The sequence below is a fragment of the Adiantum capillus-veneris genome, chromosome 17, assembly GCF_014529385.1.
Source record: "Adiantum capillus-veneris isolate H3 chromosome 17, ASM1452938v2, whole genome shotgun sequence".
In the NCBI taxonomy this organism is placed as follows: domain Eukaryota; kingdom Viridiplantae; phylum Streptophyta; class Polypodiopsida; order Polypodiales; family Pteridaceae; genus Adiantum; species Adiantum capillus-veneris.
In genome coordinates, this window is record NC_140947.1 from 11,682,786 (window position 1) to 11,703,704 (window position 20,919).

The 20,919-nt window shown below is 44.1% G+C and overlaps 1 protein-coding gene across 1 annotated transcript in view; it reads left to right on the plus strand.

Moving 5' to 3' along the window:
- The first annotated feature begins 829 nt into the window (after positions 1-829).
- Positions 830-20,919, plus strand: part of LOC147436812 (5'-adenylylsulfate reductase-like 3) — a 59,044-nt gene continuing 38,954 nt past the window's right edge. Inside the window, exons 1-2 of the mRNA XM_086486224.1 lie at positions 830-1,187; positions 1,286-1,473. Of these exons, the coding sequence (XP_086342350.1) occupies positions 987-1,187; positions 1,286-1,473 (389 nt within the window). The 5' untranslated portion in view covers positions 830-986. The remainder of the gene's footprint in view (positions 1,188-1,285; positions 1,474-20,919) is intronic.

Below are 20,919 nucleotides of genomic sequence, written 5' to 3' on the forward strand. Positions count from 1 at the left end.
CATAGGAGGTCTTTAATGAAGCTAACCCTAATGTCTTTTAAGCTCCATTAGTTAACCTTGCTCTTTGACAGACCATCTCTCATTTGGGCCCCTTTACCATTGGCCCTGTGTTGAGATAGATCCGTAAGCACATGTTTATATTCTAACCCTTGTTCCCGTTTATTATCCCACATTAAATGATCAGTTTAATATGAGAAAATCATTCGGGTTGGTTAGATATTAGATATTTAATGACAAGACTAGTTTCTTTAATATAGTTTCTATTTTGTTAAAAAAAAGATTAATGTGACATAGCAAAGGTATGCTAAATAGGTATGGAGTTAGGATTTAAATTTGGAAAAATTACCAAAATACCCCTCAAATTTCAAAAATTCCCAAAATGCCCTTGTATCTTTTTGGTTGGATTGTTCCAGATTTTGTACTCTTTATCCCATTTTGACAATTGAGATCTGTTTTTGAGTGCTTAGAATATAATTTGTCACTAATTACCTAGAAGAAAGGACAATTATGTCAAAAAATAATGAAGCAAATCATCTCCAAAGCCTACATGTGTGCTTAGAAAATAATTTGTCACAAATTTCCTCGCAAAAAAGGGTAGTTATGTCAAAAAATAATGAAGCAAATCATCTCCAAAGCACTCAAACAACATACTCAATCTCAAAAGGATCAAGACTAGAAAATCTTGAACAATCCAACCAAAATAGATAAAGGGCATTTTGGGATTTTTTGAAATTTGAGGGGTATTTTGAGAATTTCCAGGGGTATTTTGGTGATTTTCCCTTTAACTTTAACAGGTCTCTCTCTCTCTCTCTCTCTCTCTCTCTCTCTGTGTGTGTGTGTTGTCTTTCCTTTCACTATCACGATCCACTCAAAGATCTCCAACGCGCTCTGCTCTTGCTCACCCAAGGGCGGTCGTATACACGAAACTCGCCATTCCTGTGTTTTTTAGGGTTAGGGTAATTGATTTTCAGCATTTCGCTTGTCTCATGGGGGTTACAACATTTGGGCTCAGTTACGTGTTTGTCTTTCTGTTCGTCCTCTGCAACCGTTCAGCTGCCTCGTTTCTCTCGTCTGATGTCTGTCCAAAGCTTGACATTGAAGAAGTTCTCCTGCTCCAAGAGAATCAGTGTATCATTGATGGTGACGGCAACTCATTGTATGCCGATATTGCACCTGGGGTCGCAGAGGTAATCAAGATACAGTTGTTTGCATAAGTACCTTTCCCATGTTATCTATCACGTTTGCGTCTCACATAGATTTCTCTGCTCTGTACTGTTCTCTGCAGGTGAATGGAACTACACTGGAAAGAGTTTTAAGCATTCTGCAAAGCAAGCAGGATGCTTATGCTGCCATCCTCTTCTATGCAAGCTGGTGTCCCTTCTCCAGGACCTTAAGGCCTCTGTTTGACACACTTTCATCAACGTTTCCAGGAATTTACCATATAGCTGTCGAGGACTCAGCCATCCAACCAAGGTAGGTTCTGCTGATAAAGTTATACGGTGAGATCAACAAAGACAAGTATTAGGGATAGTTTTCTGTCACCTGGTTAGAAATTTGGGGTTTCTACAAGAGGGCTTTAAGATTCTCGTGTTGCAGAATAATGTTGTTGATTTGAATTTGTGTTGCAGGATAATGTTCACGATGAAAAGGGGAAAATGCATATATTGATTGTTTATGAATATCTTTAGTTCTTTGATTGGTTCACGAACGTTGAAAAAGAATTCTGAACAAGTGAATGCCTGTTGACGATCCTCAAAGCTCTGTCCCTTCTTTCTACTTGTCCAAGTGCCCACATTGTGGAGTATTGAGTTTTAGCATTTGTTTGATTCATGGTGCGTGTGTGTAAAAGAGATAGAGATACACAATGTAGACTCTAAATGAACTCTTTATTATGCATTAGAAAAGCGAGATTACACGCATCTTGTATAGGCACTCATAGAGGGTGACATTTTGTCAAAGTGCAGCCGAAGGCTTGATGACGAGAGAGAGAGAGAGAGAGAGAGAGAGAGAGAGAGAGAGAGAGAGAGAGAGAGAGAGAGAATGCAAGGCTAGAATGCCCCCCCCCCCCCGCTAGAGGAGAGACAAAAATGCATGGCCCACATGTCAATAATCCATGTCAAAAACATAAAAATAGGGTGCATACAAAACAAAGTTTGGGAAAAATCCCCCATGATGCCTCGATTCTAGAAATGCCTCACAAGGCTTGCCACGGCCACAAAGAAGTCCTCACTCACATGATCTAGATGGAAAAACTCAATAGATAACCTCCAAAACACCCACACCCCCTCAGATTTTGGGTACACAAGACCATGTATCCGAACACCCAAAGACATTTAGTAAGTTGTTCCAACTTATGGGTATCTGTCGATAGGGCCCTAGGGACACAAGAAATTAAATAAAGCTAACTGGACAGCAGTACGGATTTTCCACTAATTGCATTGACAGGTTGACGTGGACTGTCGTACCGATTTCCATAAAAAAGCATTGATAATGTTGACGATGTAGGTTGTACGGATTTCTAGAAATTACGTTGGTTGCTTTTAAGGAGTTCCAATGCTAGTTTCTGGACCAGATGCTTTTGAGATTGACGTGGCAGGCTGTACGGATTTTTGGAAATTACTTTGGCTGCTTTTTTGGAGTCCCAACGCTAGTTTTTGGACCATATCCTTTTCGGATTGATTGCTTTTGAACTATTTGCTTTTGGGGCATCCTTTGTAAGAATAAATAGAACTCTCGGGTAAGAATAAATAGAACTCTCGGGGGTCTCACTCTACAGAGCATCTGGATGTAGAGTCCTGCGGGTGTTGTACTTTGCTTAAGCATTAATATAAAAATAAATACTGAAAGGGGCGCCATATTTTGGGGCCAATACCTCTGAGCATGAAACTACGTCGGGTTGTGTCGACTCCAATTTTTAAAGTGTGAAAAAGTTATGACTTATTTTAAGTGATTTCGCTCGTGTGCTGTGCCAGATTTTTGACTTGGGGTGCCCAAGTATGTAACAGTGGTATCAGAGCTCAACCGATTTCTCTTCTACCGGGAAACCCGATCCTTTTACCGCGACACACATGGATTCAGAGATGACTCCTGCAAGAATCAAACGAACCCACCCAACAGTTTTGGAACGGGTGGCAGCACGAAAAGTTCACATGGAACAACAGATAAAGAGTACGGGCCACCTTGGCCTGCGGACTACCAGCTAATGGAGATGCAGTGTCAACAACGAGGTGATGATTGCACAAAGCAGATTCTTCCAGTTTTCGAAGAATCCACAATATGCCAAATTTTTGACCCGACACCCGATTGATGAAGTTCATTTTCGATGGCAGACAACCATCGACTTCCCATTAAAGTAAGCCCTCAAGAAACCTTGTGTCCCATGGATGTTTACTGAAGATGAACTCGATGACGTTGTCGAAAGATGAGTCAACCAACTTCTGGGGACGAAGAATTAATTGAAGAAACGTGACGAGGGAACAAACTACCCTGGCTATTAGGTCGTCAATCTTCTTTTGCGAATGCAAGAAAACAGAAGAAGCATGTACGCTTCGAGGGATTGTGTAGTTCGTTCTCATCTGCTTTTGACAGTTCGGATAGCTCTTCCTCTTTTGATTCAAGTGACGAGGACAGAAAGGGAAAGAAACGACGAAAGAATCAGAGATATGGAAAGAACAGGAAGAAGGCGAAGAAAAGCAGATCCTGTCGTAGATCCCGACAATTTTTTGATAGTTTGGACGAGGATCCGTCCTCTTTTGAGAGTTCGGACTCCGAGGAATAGATGTTTTATTTGAAGAGGAAGCATTTTTATAGAGCCAATCAATACGACTTTCTCGAAGATAAGAGTAAGAAGACCAAAGGATTCAAGGAGGATAGGCAAGCCATAAAATTTGTTACCTTTTCAAGTTTTCGAGATGCGCACAATGCCCTCGCTTTTATTCAACAATTTTACATAGCTTTTTTTGGAGGGCGTTGTTCAAAGCACTAACAGATTAGGAGGGCAATATCCTATTTAAAAGGAAATGCACGAACATGGTGGTCCACTCTTTTGTTACGAAAAGAAGCATTGACAAATTGGTTAAAGTTTAAGAGACTTTTTATTTCCTCATGGCTCACTCAAGTGTACGAACGTGACATTATCACCGCCTGGAATCATCTTAGGATGGCGAAGGCATATACTTTAGATACTTATTGCGAGAGATTCTGGAAAGTTTTTCTACATGTCTCATCTTTAAAAAAGATCAATTTTAAGCAGCAAATCAAGCGATTTTGCCGTGGACTGCCCATAGAGATACGAGATTATTACTTGTTACAGAAATGTGAGTCCATACTGCAGTTGATGATGCTAAGCAAGGGTTTGCTATGCATTCAGGTAACTTGACTTATCCAATAGATTAACCTTCGATAAGTGATGGCAGAAGGAGAGGAAAGAAAGATACACGTCTGCGATTGATAGAGGAATAGAAATAAGAATACCTCCAGACAGGAAAGTGTTTTGACTGTGGGAAACAAGGACATATATCTGCGTGGTGCCTCAGAAGGCACAAGAATGAGAACGACTAACAGATTGAAATAGAATTAGGTGAGGAGATACTTGCTCCATAACAGATACTGGATATAAAAAATTGAAAAAAAAGACATTTGTCCTACCTACTTTTAATAAATGTCGTGTCGAAGTCACTTATTAATAAACGACTCAAGTGAGTGTTCATATGCCTTTATGCTTAAGTGACTTAATTGTGCAAGTGAGTGTTCATATGCCTTTATGCTTAAGTGACTTAATTGTGCAAGTGAGGGTATGTAACTTGAGTTGCCTGATCATGCACGTCTTGCTAGAGACTCACAAAGTGCCAAGCTAGGTCCTAAGCTAAGACTGACGCTAGGCTGTAGCAGAAGCTTATCCACATAGCGCAAGTGTAGTGCGCACGTGACATCCCCCATGTTAAAGGTGAGGCACAATTGCTGGTCTTCTACCTTGGGGCAGGACACTTGCAGGTCTATTGGCACTCCTTTCACGACAAGGAGTCGTTTTTTTTTTCCGCTCAGTTCGGGATCTTCACGCAATATCTTCACCTTGTATTGATGGAGTACAACACTTTACTACACTGCTCGTGAAGGCACTTTACCATGGAGATCGTGACACGCCATGGAGTATCTTTCAGTGGAGGCCGCCTGTAACCGGCCTGTTCAATCCAAAAAGGGCGGTAGACTTTACTTTAAACCTTGATTTAGCTTTCACCCATTATTAGTCGTCTATTTTACCTGTACTTTCAAGACACAACAAAGGGGAGAGGGATACAGGCTGCTAGATTGCACCTGTATGAGTAGACGGACACCAGATTGGCCCCTAAGTTAGGCGCCCCTTTCGGTATTTCTTTATTGTTCAAAAGAGGGAATATACGCTGTGGTTCTTTCCAAGCTGCCCCGCACAAACTCGGCTGAATTTCCACTGTTCCAGCTTGATTTCGGCAGCATAACTGTACTAGAACCCTTCACAGTCAGTATTCCCACGCATTGGATGACTTTCCCGACGCATACGGGCACTTTGCAAAACCTGGCGAGAATCTGCAGCACGCTGAATTCTCTGTTTTCAGCCCCGAAAATGCGCCAGATCACCTGTACAGCGGTCCCCTTGCGTCCCCGAACGTCTTGGGGGTATTAGGGTCCGTTTAGGGCCAAAACCCTAAACCTGCAAAAATACACAGCAGGCTGTAATTTACTGTTTCGGGCTCCGTTTCGCGTGCCGGTCGCATCCGTAGCAAGTCCTCGAGCTCCCGCACCTGTAGGGCTACTTGCCCTTTGAATCAGACGAGATTTCTGGCGTGAAAACCTCTCCGAATTCACCTGTACCTGCGGGGGGATTAGCCGCTAGCTAATCCAGTACCTGTGCAAGAGGCTCTTGCCTCGGCAATTGTGCATGAACCCACACAACTGTACATTGGTCAAATGAAGAGCCCACTAGAGGGGCATAACATACTGCCAAAGGGGAGAGAGAGGGCAGTGCGTAGCGTGCAGGGCATCACTCCTGGCACCGCACTGTGCATAAGAGGGAAAGCGAGCACTCCATAGCTCTTAACCTGTGACAAAAACTGAAAATGAGGCTCTCCCACTCCTAAATTCAGCGCCACTTCTTGTTGCATGAGGCAAGTGCACCAGAATGTGCCACTTGGCACATTTACAAGCATTTTCCCGTTTCGGGGTTGCCGCCTAAAAATCTCCCAACCGGTTGCCCAGTTGACTTCACGGCAGAGTAAGAAAATGTTCCCCTTGTCATTCCGGAGGTAATGACGCCAACACATTTTCAAGTCCCGAAATAGCAGTTCCCTAAATGTTAGGAGATGCTGCCATTGTATCTTTCTAGGTCATCCGACCCTCTTTGTACACTGCGGCCACATCCAGAACTGAAATGTAGCCTCTGTAGCAAAGGATTCCACTTTGGCTAGTCAATGACCCACTTGGCTAACCATAGTCCTCGTCCAACCTTAGTGCTCTCTTGCCCTCAGGCCTGGACTCCCTCTGGACAGTTCCACACTAGCTATGCAATGCAGGGCAGTTAGATTTCCCGAGGGGTGTTTCCAAAAAGTGAAAGTAAATAGATAATAAGAAAGAAATCAACAAAAAGGATAGATAGTAGTCACACGCTGGTGACATACCCCCCTCTTGAAATCTCAAACGTCCTCGTTTGCATCTATGTCGTACATGCTTATTGTCAACACTGATGTATTCAACACCTGTCGACACATATACGACACATACATGCTCATTGTCAACCCTGGTGTATTCAACACCTCGTCGACTCATGTATTGCCTGCGTGTGAACCCTGTCCCAATGACATAGTGGTAGCTTCGCACTCTGCCATTGCTTTGAGTCACTAACTTTCCAATGACAAAATGGTAGCTGCACATTTTGCCACTGTCTTATAGTACACGTTGGATCCCGTAACACTTTCGAGCATACCCAAACCGACAGTTTAAGAATGCAGTTACACATGTACTCTTCAATAGAAGCAATCACTGTATCCTTGACAAACTGACAAGAAATACTCACTTCTATAGCACTAACCAAACTTTTGGACATTCCATAAGAGCAATTGCCAAACTGACAATCTGTACAGCTCTAACATTCATGTAACAGGTATTTCATTTGAGCTCACTTTAAATACCATGTACATCATTTGTTTCACAAGCCATTGTCACACTGACAATCCATTTAGCTTTGAAACTCAAGGGGTCAAGGTAGGTTGCAAATCGAAGGCTTCCAGGTAAAGTGATAACACAGTTGGTGACTCTGCAAGTTCACCTTCTTCCATCCACTTAGCATCCATTGGTGGATAGTTTCTGAACTTTACCAAGTAACGCCTAGCAACCTTGCCTTTCACTTTCCTTTCTTTGTGTGCCAAAATCTGTTCCGGGACCAAGATCTCGTCAAGTTCCTCGACTTCCGGCTGATCTTCAGCTGGCATATCTTCTTGCACATCACCCACATAGGGTCTGAGAAGACTCACATGAAACGCATTGTGAATCTTCCAACTGTCAGGCAATTTCAGCCTATATGCAACATCACTGATTATGTCGCACACTTGAAAAGGCCCATAGTAACGCATGCTGAGCTTTGGAAACAGTCTTTCCTTGCCCTTTCATCTTCTTTAACCTTGCCTTTTCAAAGCGTAAAAGCACCCAATCACCAAGTGAATATACCACTTCACGACGGTGACGATCAGCTGCTTTCTTTTGCTTTGCCTGAGTCCTTTCTAAGGCCACTTTGACCTTCTTGTACATTTCATCCATGTCCTGAACATACTTATCTGCTTCAAATATCTTGTCCTTTGTATGCAGTATGGGAGGAACTTTCTTGCCACCTTCAACTATCTCAAAAGGTGCCTTGCCAGTTGATGAATGCACTGTATTATTGTATGCATACTCCACCAATGGCAAATATTGCTCCCACTTTCCTTTATGCTCTGACACATAACACTTCAGCAGATCTAGGACAGTAGAATTTGCCTCTTCTAACTGCCCATCTGTTTGAGGATGAAATGACGAAGAGAATTTGAGCGTGGTGCCCATATTCTCAAACAAGCCTCTCCAGAACAAACTTGTCATGCGTGGATCACGGTCTCTAACAATCGACTGGGGAATGCCATGATACTTGAAAATATTGCTCATAAACAAGCGTGCCATCTGATCTGGCTTTATCTTCTTCCTGACAGGAATAAAATGAGCCTGTTTGCTGAATCTGCAAATAATGGTCCAAATACCATCGTTTCCTGTCTGCGTTCTCGGAAGATCAAAGATAAAATCCATAGCAATACTTTCCCATGGTTTATCTGGAATAGGTAGTGGTTGCAATAACCCTGGTGCCTTTTGCCTGTCAAACTTGACCTTTTGGCATATTAGGCATTCTCGCACAAAGGCATCCACATCCCTTCTCAATGTAGGCCAATAGAAGAATGTCTCAACCGCTTTAACTGTAGCATCGATACCTCGATGCCCTGCATACGGTGGGACATGACTCTCTTCCATAACTTTGCGTCGCAATGGCTTTGTGACACACAATCTGCCATGCATCATCATGAACCCGTCTTTAAGAAGATAGTGTTCATGACGTTGTCCATCCATTAGTTGCTCGAAGACCCTTGCAAAATCTTCATCATTTGCATATTGTTCTCTCATATCATCAAGTTCATGATGATAAGGAATCGACACAGCTGAAATTTGTGGCTTCCTTGACAAGGCATCAGCCACAACATTCTTCTTGCCTTCCACATGCACAATCTGAAAATGGAACATGGACAAGATATTTGCCCATCGCATATGCTTCTCAGATAACTTTGTCTGTGTCAAGAAGTATCGCAAGGTCTGATGATCCGTTTGGACAACGAAATCTGCACCTAGCAGGTAGTGTTTCCAACTTAAGAGCGCATGAATCACAGCCAGTAACTCTTTCTCATAGACCTGCATGGTCATCTCTGGCCCTTGCAAAATTCTGCTCTCATAGGCTACTACCCTGCCATCTTGCATTAGCACTGCACCAATGCTACTACCGCAGGCATCACACTGGACCACAAATGACTTCCTAAGATCTGGCAACACAATGACTGGATCTGAAGTCATCTTTTCCTTTAAGAGATTAAAAGCTGAAATCTCTTTCTGTGTCCATCTAAAGGTGACTGCCTTCTTTTGAAGAGCATGTAAAGGTGAAGCAATCTCAACGAAATTTCGGATAAACCTTCTGTAATAGGAGCATAGTCCCAAAAAGCTTCGGACATCATGCACCGTCTTCAAATTTGGCCATGACTTGATCGCTTCAACTTTTGCAGGATCCATTCTGACACCATCCTTTGAGACAATGTGTCCGAGAAAGTGAATCTCTTCCAGAAAAAACTCACTTTTCTTTGCATTGATGAGCAACCTATGACTGCGTAGCTCTTTGAACACAATGGCCAAGTGATGCCTATGCTCCTCTTCATTCTTTGAGTAGACTATCATGTCATCAAAGAATGTACCAACAAACTGCTGGTGTGGACGGAAAATTCTGTCCATCATCCTATTGAACGTAGCAGGAGCATTTGTGAGACCAAAGGGCATCACTAAAAATTCGTAAAGGCCAAACGTTGTTCTAAAAGCAGTCTTGTGCACATCCTCTGACCTAATGCGGATCTGATGGTACCCACTCTTTAGATCTATCCTGCTAAACATAGCTGCTGCTCCTAATTTGTCCATAATATCATCAATTCTAGGTATAGGAAACCTATTCTTGATGGTATTCTTGTTCAGTGCACGGTAGTCGATGCACATACGCCATGAGCCATCCTTTTTCTGCACCAACAACACTGGAGAACAGAATGGAGATGAACTGGGCTGAATCAGCCCCTTTTCTAACAACTCCTGTACTTGGCCCATTATCTCTTTCTGTTGAGCGGCACTAACCCTGTACGGAGGCTTATTTGGTGGGCTACTGCCTGGCACCAAATCTATCGCATGGTCCTCGGGTCTCTCTGGCGGTAATTGAGACGATAATGAATCGAAAAAACAGTCACTATACTGTTGTAAAAACATTGACCTTTCTTTATCTAGCAAAGATAAATTTGATTCATCACAATCTGACACTTCTCGTGCAAAAACCAAGTACGCAGAAAGATGCTTTTTCATTACAGAAGTAATAGCAGAAGCTGATACAGTGGGAATAGACTCCCCTTTAAGCTTTACATCCAGAATGTGAGTCTTTCCCCTGCTCTGTACAGTGATCTTTTTGTTGTAGGCATCCATGATTCCCTGTACACGAAACAACCAAGGAATACCTAACAACACATCACATCCGTCCAGTGGCATGATGTAAAATTCTTCAGCATCTACATAGGACTGGATATGTAGACGCAACTTTCCAATGATGGGTGTCACAGCCTCTGTATGGCCAGGACATGCCAAACCTGCCTCTGCTGTATACCCCATCTCTTCAGGTCTGATTCCCAACTTTGAAGCCAATTTTGGGGAAATGAAGTTGGCTTTGGCACCTGGATCAAAGAAGATAAGCACTGTTTGATCCCTGACCTTTCCCCATGCTCTGCAAAGCTCACTTGCATCTGAGTTTGGCTTGTCGCCCACCATATCTGGCACTAGACCAGCCATGGGCTTCTTTCCTTTCTTGTCTTCCTTGTCATCAGAATCAGCTGGCCTTTTCTTTGTAGGACAATTGTAAGCAATGTGGCCAGGCTGCTCACATATAAAGCATTTGTTCTCTGTCCTCAGGACCTTCTTTTGCTCTTCTGACTTGCGAGGAAAACGTCTTTTCCATTTCTTTGCTGGTCCTTTTTCTGATTTAGCCGTAGCTTTGTCTTTCCCTGCGTTGGCTGACTGTAACAAACTTGGACACTCCAAGTCAAGAATCAACCGCGACAGCACCAAATAACCACTTCAAAACAATTCACAGATCACAATAGATTTGCACTGGCCCGGCGGAGTTCCGTGCCTAGAGATATTGGCCCCAAAGACTGGCGCCCCTTTCGGTATTTCTTTTTGTATTAATCAATCATCAAAGTACAAGAGAGCGGTTAGGGTTTCACTCTCAGACTCTGCGTCCAGATGCTCTGAGAAGTGAGGCCCTCACCACTAATTTAAAGGTTACAAGGGATGCCCAAAAGCAGAGCCCCAAAAGCTTTTAAAATCAAAAGCATCAGTTCTCTCTCTCTCTTAGAGAGTCTTTTCTCTTTTTTTTTTATAAAAAAAAAAAAAGCAAAAGCAAAATTCGCGTCGCTCATCATTTTCCAAATTTTTTTTTAAAAAAAATAAAAAATAATCCGCCTCCGCGATTTCCGGAATTTAGGGTTTTTGGCAAAAATTAGGGTTTGCAGGAATTTTAGGGTTTCTGGCAGAAATTAGGGTTTTTGCTGTTCGCCACGTCATCACTTTGTGACATACCCCCCTCTTGAAAGCATTGTAATCGACCGCGATTACGCCTGCAAAACCGACAAAAGCCATAAACCGTCTTAGCAGACACTGACTGTTAGTACCTACGTACTAGGAACACACATCTAGCACATGTACAAAATCGACAGTCACATCACATGACATCACAGGACATCACCAGACATCACAGGACATCACATGACATTCAACATTCATTCGGATCTTAGACCATGATTTATCGGCAATGTAGCTAGCAATCACATCTAGGTCCAATCGGGACCTCATCGATGTCCGATTGACTAACCCCTATTGCAACCATGTCTATTCGAGATCAATCAGACCAAAATGCTACAGTCATTTCGTCTATCAGTTCCTGTACTCACAAGAAGTCAAGAACAAATCAGTATCATAATCAGGAATTCCATTTCATAAAGTCATCCAGCAGAATACTGTCAGCTCTCAGTATCCCTGAAGCTCAAAGAGACATCAGTGACTTTAGTATCAAAATCGAGGCATCTGTTGACAAAGGAGTGGAGCGACTCCCCTCTTGTGCATCCCACTGCACCAGATCTTCGGCCAAGCTGAGTTTCTGGGTTCCGTTTGGAGTAGACTATGCTAAACCAAAACATCGAGGTAAAGTTTCACAATCCGAGGAGTATCTGCTAGGTCCTCCTCCTCCATCCACTTCGCATCAAATGCAGGAAAGTTCTTGAACTTAACCAAGAACCGCCTTCGGACTTTACCTTTCTTCGTATCATTATGTGCCAAAATCTGTTCAGGAACAAGGATCTCCTCGTTTTCTTCCACTTCGGGTTGCTCATCAGGCTCCCCATCATCAGGCACATCACCTTTAAAAGGTTTCAAGAGATTCACATGAAATGCATTGTGAATCCTCCAAGTATCTGGCAGTTTCAATTGGAAGGAGACTTCATTTATCTTTTCAGTAATCTGGAAAGGGCCGTAGTATCGCATACTAAGCTTTGGAAAAAGCCTCTCCTTTCCCTTGTTCTTTCGTAGGCGTGCCTTCTCAAAACGTAAGAGCACCCAATCATCCTCCTTCAATTTCATGTCGCGACGACGGCGATCCGCTGCCTTTTTCTGTCGTTCTTGAGACTTCTGCAAAGTCTCGCGAACCTTGGCAAAAGCCGTATCCAGATCTCGCGTATATTTATCCGCTTCAAAGATCTTATCTTTCGTGCTCAGGAAGGGTGGAACCTTCGCAGCACCTTCAACAATCTCAAATGGCGCCTTACCCATCGACGAGTGTATCGTGTTATTGTAGGCAAATTCCACCAGAGGTAAATATCTTTCCCATTGAGTCTTCTGATCTGAGATATAAGACTTCAATAAATCTAGAACCACTGAATTGGCAATCTCGGATTGCCCATCAGTCTGCGGGTGGAACGATGACGAGAACTGTAACCGTGTGCCAATGTTCTCCCAAATTGCCTTCCAAAACAAACTCGTAAATCTGGGGTCTCTGTCGGAGACAATTGTCTCAGGCATGCCATGTAATCTGAAAATCTGGGCCACAAACAGTCTCGCCAAGTGATCCGGCTTGACTGTTTTCTTCACTGGAATGAAATGAGCCTGTTTGCTAAATCTGTCAATAACAGTCTAGATACCATCGTGACCACTCTGTGTTCTCGGGAGATCAAAAATGAAATCCATCGCTATACTTTCCCAGGGGCGGGTGGGTATGGGTAAAGGCTGTAACAATCCCTGTGCTTTATGCCTATTAAACTTAACCTTCTGGCATACCAAGCAACTGCGCACAAACTCTTCCACATCTTTCTTGAGTCTCGGCCAAAAGAAATATCTCTCTACCCCTTTCATGGTGGTAGCAATGCCGCGGTGACCCGTAAAAGGTGGACAATGGCATTCAGTCATAACCTTTTCCCTCAACGGCTGTGTAATGCACAACATAGTCTTTTTCATCAAGTAGCCTTCCCGAAGGGAGTATCCAGCTACTGTCTCCCCATCCCGTATCCGTGTGAAAATATCTGCAAAATCTGTATCTGTGGCACACTGATCGACCATATCCTCGAAGCTCCTATGATGTATCGCGGAAATAGCCAGAACCAACGGTTTCCGAGACAAAGCATCTGCCACCACATTCTTCTGTCCCTGCACATGGACAATCTGGAAGTGGAACTGTGACAAGATGTTCGCCCACCGCATCTGTTTTTCCGAAAGCTGCTTCTGTGACAAGAAGTAGCGCAAACTCTGATGGTCTGTAAAGACAGTAAAATCCGCTCCGAGTAGGTAATGCCGCCACTGAGTAAGAGCATGGATAACCGCCAAAAGCTCTTTCTCATAAATCTGTGCTGTCATCTCCGGCCTAGAGAACAAACGGCTCTCGTAAGCTATGACATGGCCTTCTTGCATCAAGACCGCACCCAGACTACGACCACAAGCATCACAATATACTTCGAATGACTTCTGCAAGTCCGGCAAAGTCAAAATAGGTCCCGTAGTCAATTTCTCTTTCAATGTCTGAAAGGCAGTCACCTCTGTGGGTCCCCACGAAAAAGGTACTCCTTTCTGTGTCAAGATATGCAAAGGGGAAGCAACCTCTGCAAACTTTCGTATGAACCGCCTGTAGTATGAACATAGTCCCAAGAAGCTTCTAACTTCATGGACATTCCTCAAATCGGGCCAATCACGGATAGTCTCTATCTTGGCCGGGTCCATTTGCACTCCTGTTGTGTTGCTGACACAATGTGTCCCAAAAAGTGTATCCATGGTAGGAAAAAAATTCACTTTTCTTTGCATTAATCACTAGCGTGTGATCTCGTAATGCCTAAAAGACTTGAAGCAGATGATCTCTGTGTTCTGCCTCATTCTTCGAGAAAACAATGATGTCGTCAAAGAAAGTGCCAACAAATAGCCTGTACTCTCGAAAAATCCTGTCCATCATCCGGTTAAATGTCGCAGGAGCATTGGTTAAGCCAAAAGGCATCACCAAAAACTCAAATAACCCAAAAGTCGTCCGAAAAGCTGTCTTGTAGACATCTCCTGGCGCTATCCTGATCTGATGATATCCACTCTTCAAGTCAATCCTGCTAAAGCACGAGGATCCCTGTAACCTGTCGAGTATATCATCGATCCTAGGAATCGGAAATCTGTTCTTGATGGTGATTTCGTTGAGAGTGCTATAATCGATGCACATTCTCCAAGATCTGTCTTTCTTCAAAATCAACAACACTGGAGAGCAATACGGTGAAGTACTAAGCTGGACAAGACCCTTTTCCAAGAGGTCTTTCACTGAGTTCATAATCTTTTCATTCTGTACTCGGCTCACACAATAAGGTGGCCGATTCGGTGGTGTGCTTCCAGATATCAGATCAATGGTATGATCTTCAGGACGAGCAGGTGGTAACTCTCCTGGCAGGCCTTCTGAGAAGCAATCGGCGTGAGAGTGTAGAAAATCTTGGCGTTCTTTATCAAGTTTAGACATATTTGTCCTATCATCACCACTCAACTCTTTCATAAAGATCGAGTAAACAAACAGACTGGATTTCATTAATTTTGAAATAGCCGAAGCCGATACAATAGGGACAGACTCGCCCTTTAGTTTAATATCAAGTACAATTGTTCTGCCCTTTTCTGTAGTCAAAGTCGCTTTTCTCGCCCGATAATCGACCACGGCATTGTTCTTGTGGTACCAGGGAATCCCTAAGAGAACATCACAACCCTCCAAAGGCATTATGAAGAAGTCCTCATGCCCCAAATACCCCTGACAATGCAACCGAAGTTTGCCAATGACAGGTGTAATGGCTATGTCCCTGCCGGGTGCCGCTAGAACTGCCTCTGCAAATGGTCCCATCCGATCGGGAGTAATCTCGAGCCGCGCCGCCAATTCCGGTGAAATGAAGTTGGCCTTGGCTCCTCCATCAAAGAAAATCAGGGCCTCTTGATCTTTCACTTTGCCCCAAGCTCGGCAAAGTTCTGTACTCTCATCCATGGTGTCGGGATCAGTACCCACACAATCTGGAACCAGTCCTGTTTTCATCTTGCCTTTTCGTACACGGTCCTCAGCTGCTCTCGAACTCTCAGGCCTTTCGTCGTCCTTGTCATTCTGTTCTTTCTGTGCCTTTTTAGGGCACTTCGCGGAGATATGTCCAGTTTCCCCGCATCCAAAGCACTTCCCCTCCCTGATGTAGCGAGTCCGCTCCTGATGAGTATGTCTGGGTCGTGCATCCTTTTTCTCTGGGTTGCTCTTTCGTTTTCTACTTTCATTCCCAGAAGTCTGTCCGGTTCGTTGTGTCATGGCCTCATCTGTGGGGTAGGTCAGACTGCCAGAGTGAATTGCAAAGCCCCGCTTCGCATGACTCATCAACTCCTGAATAGAAGCTGACTTCTGTTCCAAGCAGTGGTCTCGGATCTCTGTAGGTAGACCCAAGGTAAACCGCTCAATCTGTTCTCTGAATGAGATCTTCTTGAATGAAGAGGCGGGTAGAAAAGAGCTCCAGAATCTTTCACAATAAGAATTCACTGTATCGCTCTTGGTCATCCGGAGATGGTTCCAAGCAGCTCGTATATCTCGCTCAAACTCTTGAGTCAACCAAGAAGAAATAAAAAGCCTCTTGAATTTCAGCCATGTAACCGGCACAGTCTTGCTTAATAGAAGCGTGGACCACCAAGTATGAGCATTCCCCTTAAAGTAAGAGGCAGCTCTTCGAATCTTGGAGTGCTCTGAATAGCGTCCTCTCGCGAAAGCGATGTCAAACTGCTGTATAAAAGACACAGCCTTTGAAGCATTTGAGTATCCTGAAAAGTATCAAACTTGATCGAGTGGCCACCTTCCTTAAACTCTCGGACTTTCTTGCTTTTATCTTCGAGAAAGTCATACTGGTTGGCTTTGTAAAAATTCTTCTTGTTCGCATAAAACTTTCCGTCATCGGAATCTGAGCTGTCTGTAGACGAGTCCTCAGTAGAACTGTCAGTCTCTGGGCAAGATGTAGCCTTCTTTGCCTTTTTCTTGCCCGTTCCGAAGCTTTGTGTCTTGCTTCGCTTTTTGCTTTTTTCTATCTTCTTCGCTCTAATCCGAGGAGCTAGAAGAACTGTCAGAAGAAGAAGAAGAAGAACTGGGTACTCCTTCAAATCGAACACGCTTCTTCCGTTTCTTTGCTTTGTCGAATGTCGATTGACGACCCAAATATCCCGGGAAGTCAGTACCTTTGTTCTGCTTTTTGCCGTGCTTTTTGCCTTTCTTTTGCACGTCGAAAAGCTGAGCAATCCGTGCATCAACCACGTACTCCAGTTCCTTCTCCGTATATTTCTTGGAGCTAGAAGGTTTCTTGAGAGCGGGTTTCGGGAGTGGTGTTGTGGTTCTCTGCCACTCCATCTGTACCTCTTTCAAAGAGGTCTGGTTCATATATTTTACCATCTTCGGGTCCTTGGCAAAATTGAGCATCATCTTTGTTGCATCGCCAATCAATTGACGACGCTCCATCTCTGTTTGCTCCGCTTGAGTAGGCCGAGGCGGGCCATACTCTCTGTCTGAATCTTCGTTGTGATCCCAGCCCGCATCTCCAGATGCAGAGGGAGTCGACTGATCATTGCCTGAAGCCATAGGTGCCGCGGAAAAAAAATAAATTCGGGGATCGGATTTCCCGTAGAAGAGAAATCGGCCGTGCTCTGATACCACTGTAACAAACTTGGACACTCCAAGTCAAGAATCAACCGCGACAGCACCAAATAACCACTTCAAAACAATTCACAGATCACAATAGATTTGCACTGGCCCGGCGGAGTTCCGTGCCTAGAGATATTGGCCCCAAAGACTGGCGCCCCTTTCGGTATTTCTTTTTGTATTAATCAATCATCAAAGTACAAGAGAGCGGTTAGGGTTTCACTCTCAGACTCTGCGTCCAGATGCTCTGAGAAGTGAGGCCCTCACCACTAATTTAAAGGTTACAAGGGATGCCCAAAAGCAGAGCCCCAAAAGCTTTTAAAATCAAAAGCATCAGTTCTCTCTCTCTCTTAGAGAGTCTTTTCTCTTTTTTTTTTATAAAAAAAAAAAGCAAAAGCAAAAGCAAAATTCGCGTCGCTCATCATTTTCCAAAATTTTTTTTTTAAAAAAAAAATAATAATCCGCCTCCGCGATTTCCGGAATTTAGGGTTTTTGGCAAAAATTAGGGTTTGCAGGAATTTTAGGGTTTCTGGCAGAAATTAGGGTTTTTGCTGTTCGCCACGTCATCACTTTGTGACACTGACTCCTGAGTCCCTTTAGGAGCCTCATTGGGAACGTGCTTCTTGGCTGAATTTTTCTTGCCTGATCCTGCCTTGACGCCAGTGTTAAATTCACAATCTTCTCCCTTGAGCAAACCATTGCCAGTGTTTGCCACTTCTATGAGCTGCGTCAAAGTAGCGACTTTTGTCTTCGTGCAGTATTTTCTCAATCCTTTGGGTAGGCCACAACAGTATTTTTCAATCTGTTCTGTCAATGGCACAAACCTATAGGAAGTTACTGGAAGTAGAGCTTTCCAAAACTTCCGATTGTAATCATCCAGATTTCTGCAAGTGGCAGCATTTAGCTGGTGCCATTCTGTCATGACATCTGCTTCAAAGTCATCAGATAACCATGCTGCTGCAAAAATCTGCTTGAAGTAAATCCATGTGGACGGAGCTTGCCCTTGAAGCAATAAAGTTGTCCACCATTGTCCCGCATTCCCTGTCAAGAAAGTGGCTGCCTTGCGGACCTTTGAAGCCTCTGTAAAGTTTCCCCCTGCATAGGCCTTGTCAAACTGCTGGAGGAATGAAAGAGCCTTCTTCTTGTCATCAAACCCTGTAAAGGTCGTGAAAGTCACACCTTTGCCACCTTCTTTGTACGGAGTTGGCCTCTCCAGCGGCGTTAAATTGTCATATGGAAGTGACTGAAACATGGGAACACTATTAGGGTTCATCTGTGTTCCTTGACCGCTATTAACTTGACCTGAAAATGCCATATTTGGCTGCTGATTTGTAATTCTAGCCATACCAAAATTTGCCCGTGGCATCCCAAATTGGCCCTGAGTGCTCTGAAACCCTGGTTGCATACCCATGACACTGTACATGGGGTTAGGCATCATCGTTTGAGCACCCCCAAACACTGTTCCTGGAGTGTAAAACTGATTTCCAGGTGCATGACCAGCCATGCTCTGGAATACCGATCCACCTCCAAAATAGCCAGGGTGTACTGAAGGTGGTGGGAAGACCTGTTGCATAGTGTGTAGGTTGCTTCCCTGCCTATTAGAACCAGCTATAGGCTGCTGAAAGGTGGCGGGCTGAACTGGTACAGCTTGAAAGACTTGCATCTCAGCCACCTGTTCTTGCACCTTAGGCATAGGTTGTGGAGACTGCATGTTCTCCGTCAAGTGTACAGGTGTTTCCATTGACTGTGCGGAATGAATCACCTGTGCTCGAGCCTTAACAGGCTTTTGAATATGATCCAGTGACCCAACTTGTTGAGACGGAACAGGAGGTTGCAGAAAGGCTAAAAACCTCGGGTTCTGCATTACTTGTGTGAACATAGCCACAGCAGTAGCCAACTGGGTCCTGAATATATCGTCATCTGTCTGTGGTGGTCTTGAGGACTCACCCACTTCATGTGTCTGTTGACCCTGTGAAGAGGAAACCTCTTCAGTCACATCATCTGGTCTGTCAGCCATAATTGCGCACTCACAATAATAAAGCAAGTGCTTGCTCTGGCAACAGAGCAAAGGGGTCTTTGAGGGTGGTTGGGACCTGACATGTCGTGTTTGTCTCTCTTTTCTCTCTCTTTGCATCTCTCTCCTTCATTGTGTTTAGTGCTGTTTCTCTTTTCAAGTGAAGTATAGTAACCTTGTGTTTGTGCGGATTACTAGATCCGAGCTAAATCATTACTCTCTTCCGTTGCACCTAACATTAATATCAAAGCTCTATGCTTGCTTCGGCTTCGCGAACTCAATGGAAGAACCTAAAGAACCTGAGTAGAACCAAGAACCCAAAGAACCTCTGTCATTTTTTTTTTCTCTCGATCTTGGATTTATTAGTGCCTCCCACCCTTCATCCATCGCGCATCGAGCGCGCTCCCGTTGTCATTGCTATGTCTTTGAACGAAGATCGACTCTGGGCGTGCTCTTGTCTTCATCGCTATGTCTTTGAACGAAGATCGACATCGGACGCGCATCGCTATGTGTTTGCACGAAGTTCGACGCGGATCCACGAAAATCCAGATCTTGAGTACCAAGATCTACCTGCCTCCTTTGCTCATATGAAAGGAGTTGGAGAAAGGATCCCTAATCCTCTTCAACATTCACATTCGCATTCGCATGTAGCGTTCATCCAACACTTCCATAGACAAGCAACTCTTGGATATTCCTCCGAGCATCCTTACCTTTGAGCTTCACCCGCAATGTTTTCACAACACGGCTATTCATGTCAGGTATGCACTACACTTTGTGCTAGCTTTTGCTACAGTCTAGCGTCAGTCTTAGCTTAGGACCTGGCACTTCGTGAGCCTATAGCAGGACAAAGATGAAATGTCTGCGGCATGCTATCTAATGAATGATTTGAACTTAGTGCATCTAAACATCTATTAGAGTTGAGTGAGATCTGGATGTGATGGCTAAGTGAATGTGAAATGAATGAGATTCTAGTGCATCAAGATGACTAGATACTATTGTGAGTGTATCAAGAGTTTTGGAAGGATGAGATGGCTGCACAGGGGTCCAGGTGCATCAGGAGTTCTGGATGGGATGAGATGGCTAGATTGAATGATTGAAACACATTGTTCAGTGTGAACTAAGTGTGTGATTTGCGATCTGGATGCTCTGTGAATGTACTGTCATGTGGGGATGGTCATTGACATGGTTTGCTTGAAATGTGAAAAGAAAGGATATGAATCTGATAGTGACAACGAGATTGAGTAGATCAAGACATTTGTGGAAAGATCAACGCGGTTTGGATGTGATTGCTAAATATGTTACTGAAACGAACGTAGAGAGTGGATCTCCCGGCTACACGGACCGCCTACAGACACGCGTCGAACGAACCACCCGACCATAGCCACCATCCGGCGGCTCCCCCGTGTTGGGGCCAGTGTCGGAGGACTTAGGCGTGCACCTGTAAGACCAGTGTCACATACCAGCCGGCCTCACCTCCTCGAGGTGACCTTGTGCACTCCTAGCCTCGTGGGCTAACCACTTGCACTCTGCCAGTGGGGACTCGATAACTGCAAATGAGGCCTTGGCCTCCCTTTTATAATAATGGCCGGCCACAGTGGCCGTGTTCACACTACTTCCGCCCGGACACTGGACGCCCATCCCGACGACCTCTGGACTAGATCCCCTGTCCTGTGAGCGGAACATAACATACTTTCCCCCTTAAGAACCATTGATGTCCTCATCAATGAAGTGGGGATACTGAGCTTTTAGAGCTCTAACTGGTTCCCAAGTAGCAAACCTTTTAGATTGACCCTTCCATTTAATTAAGTACTCATCATGAGCCTTTTGGTTCTAATGACGGGTACGATGATCTAAAACTATCTCT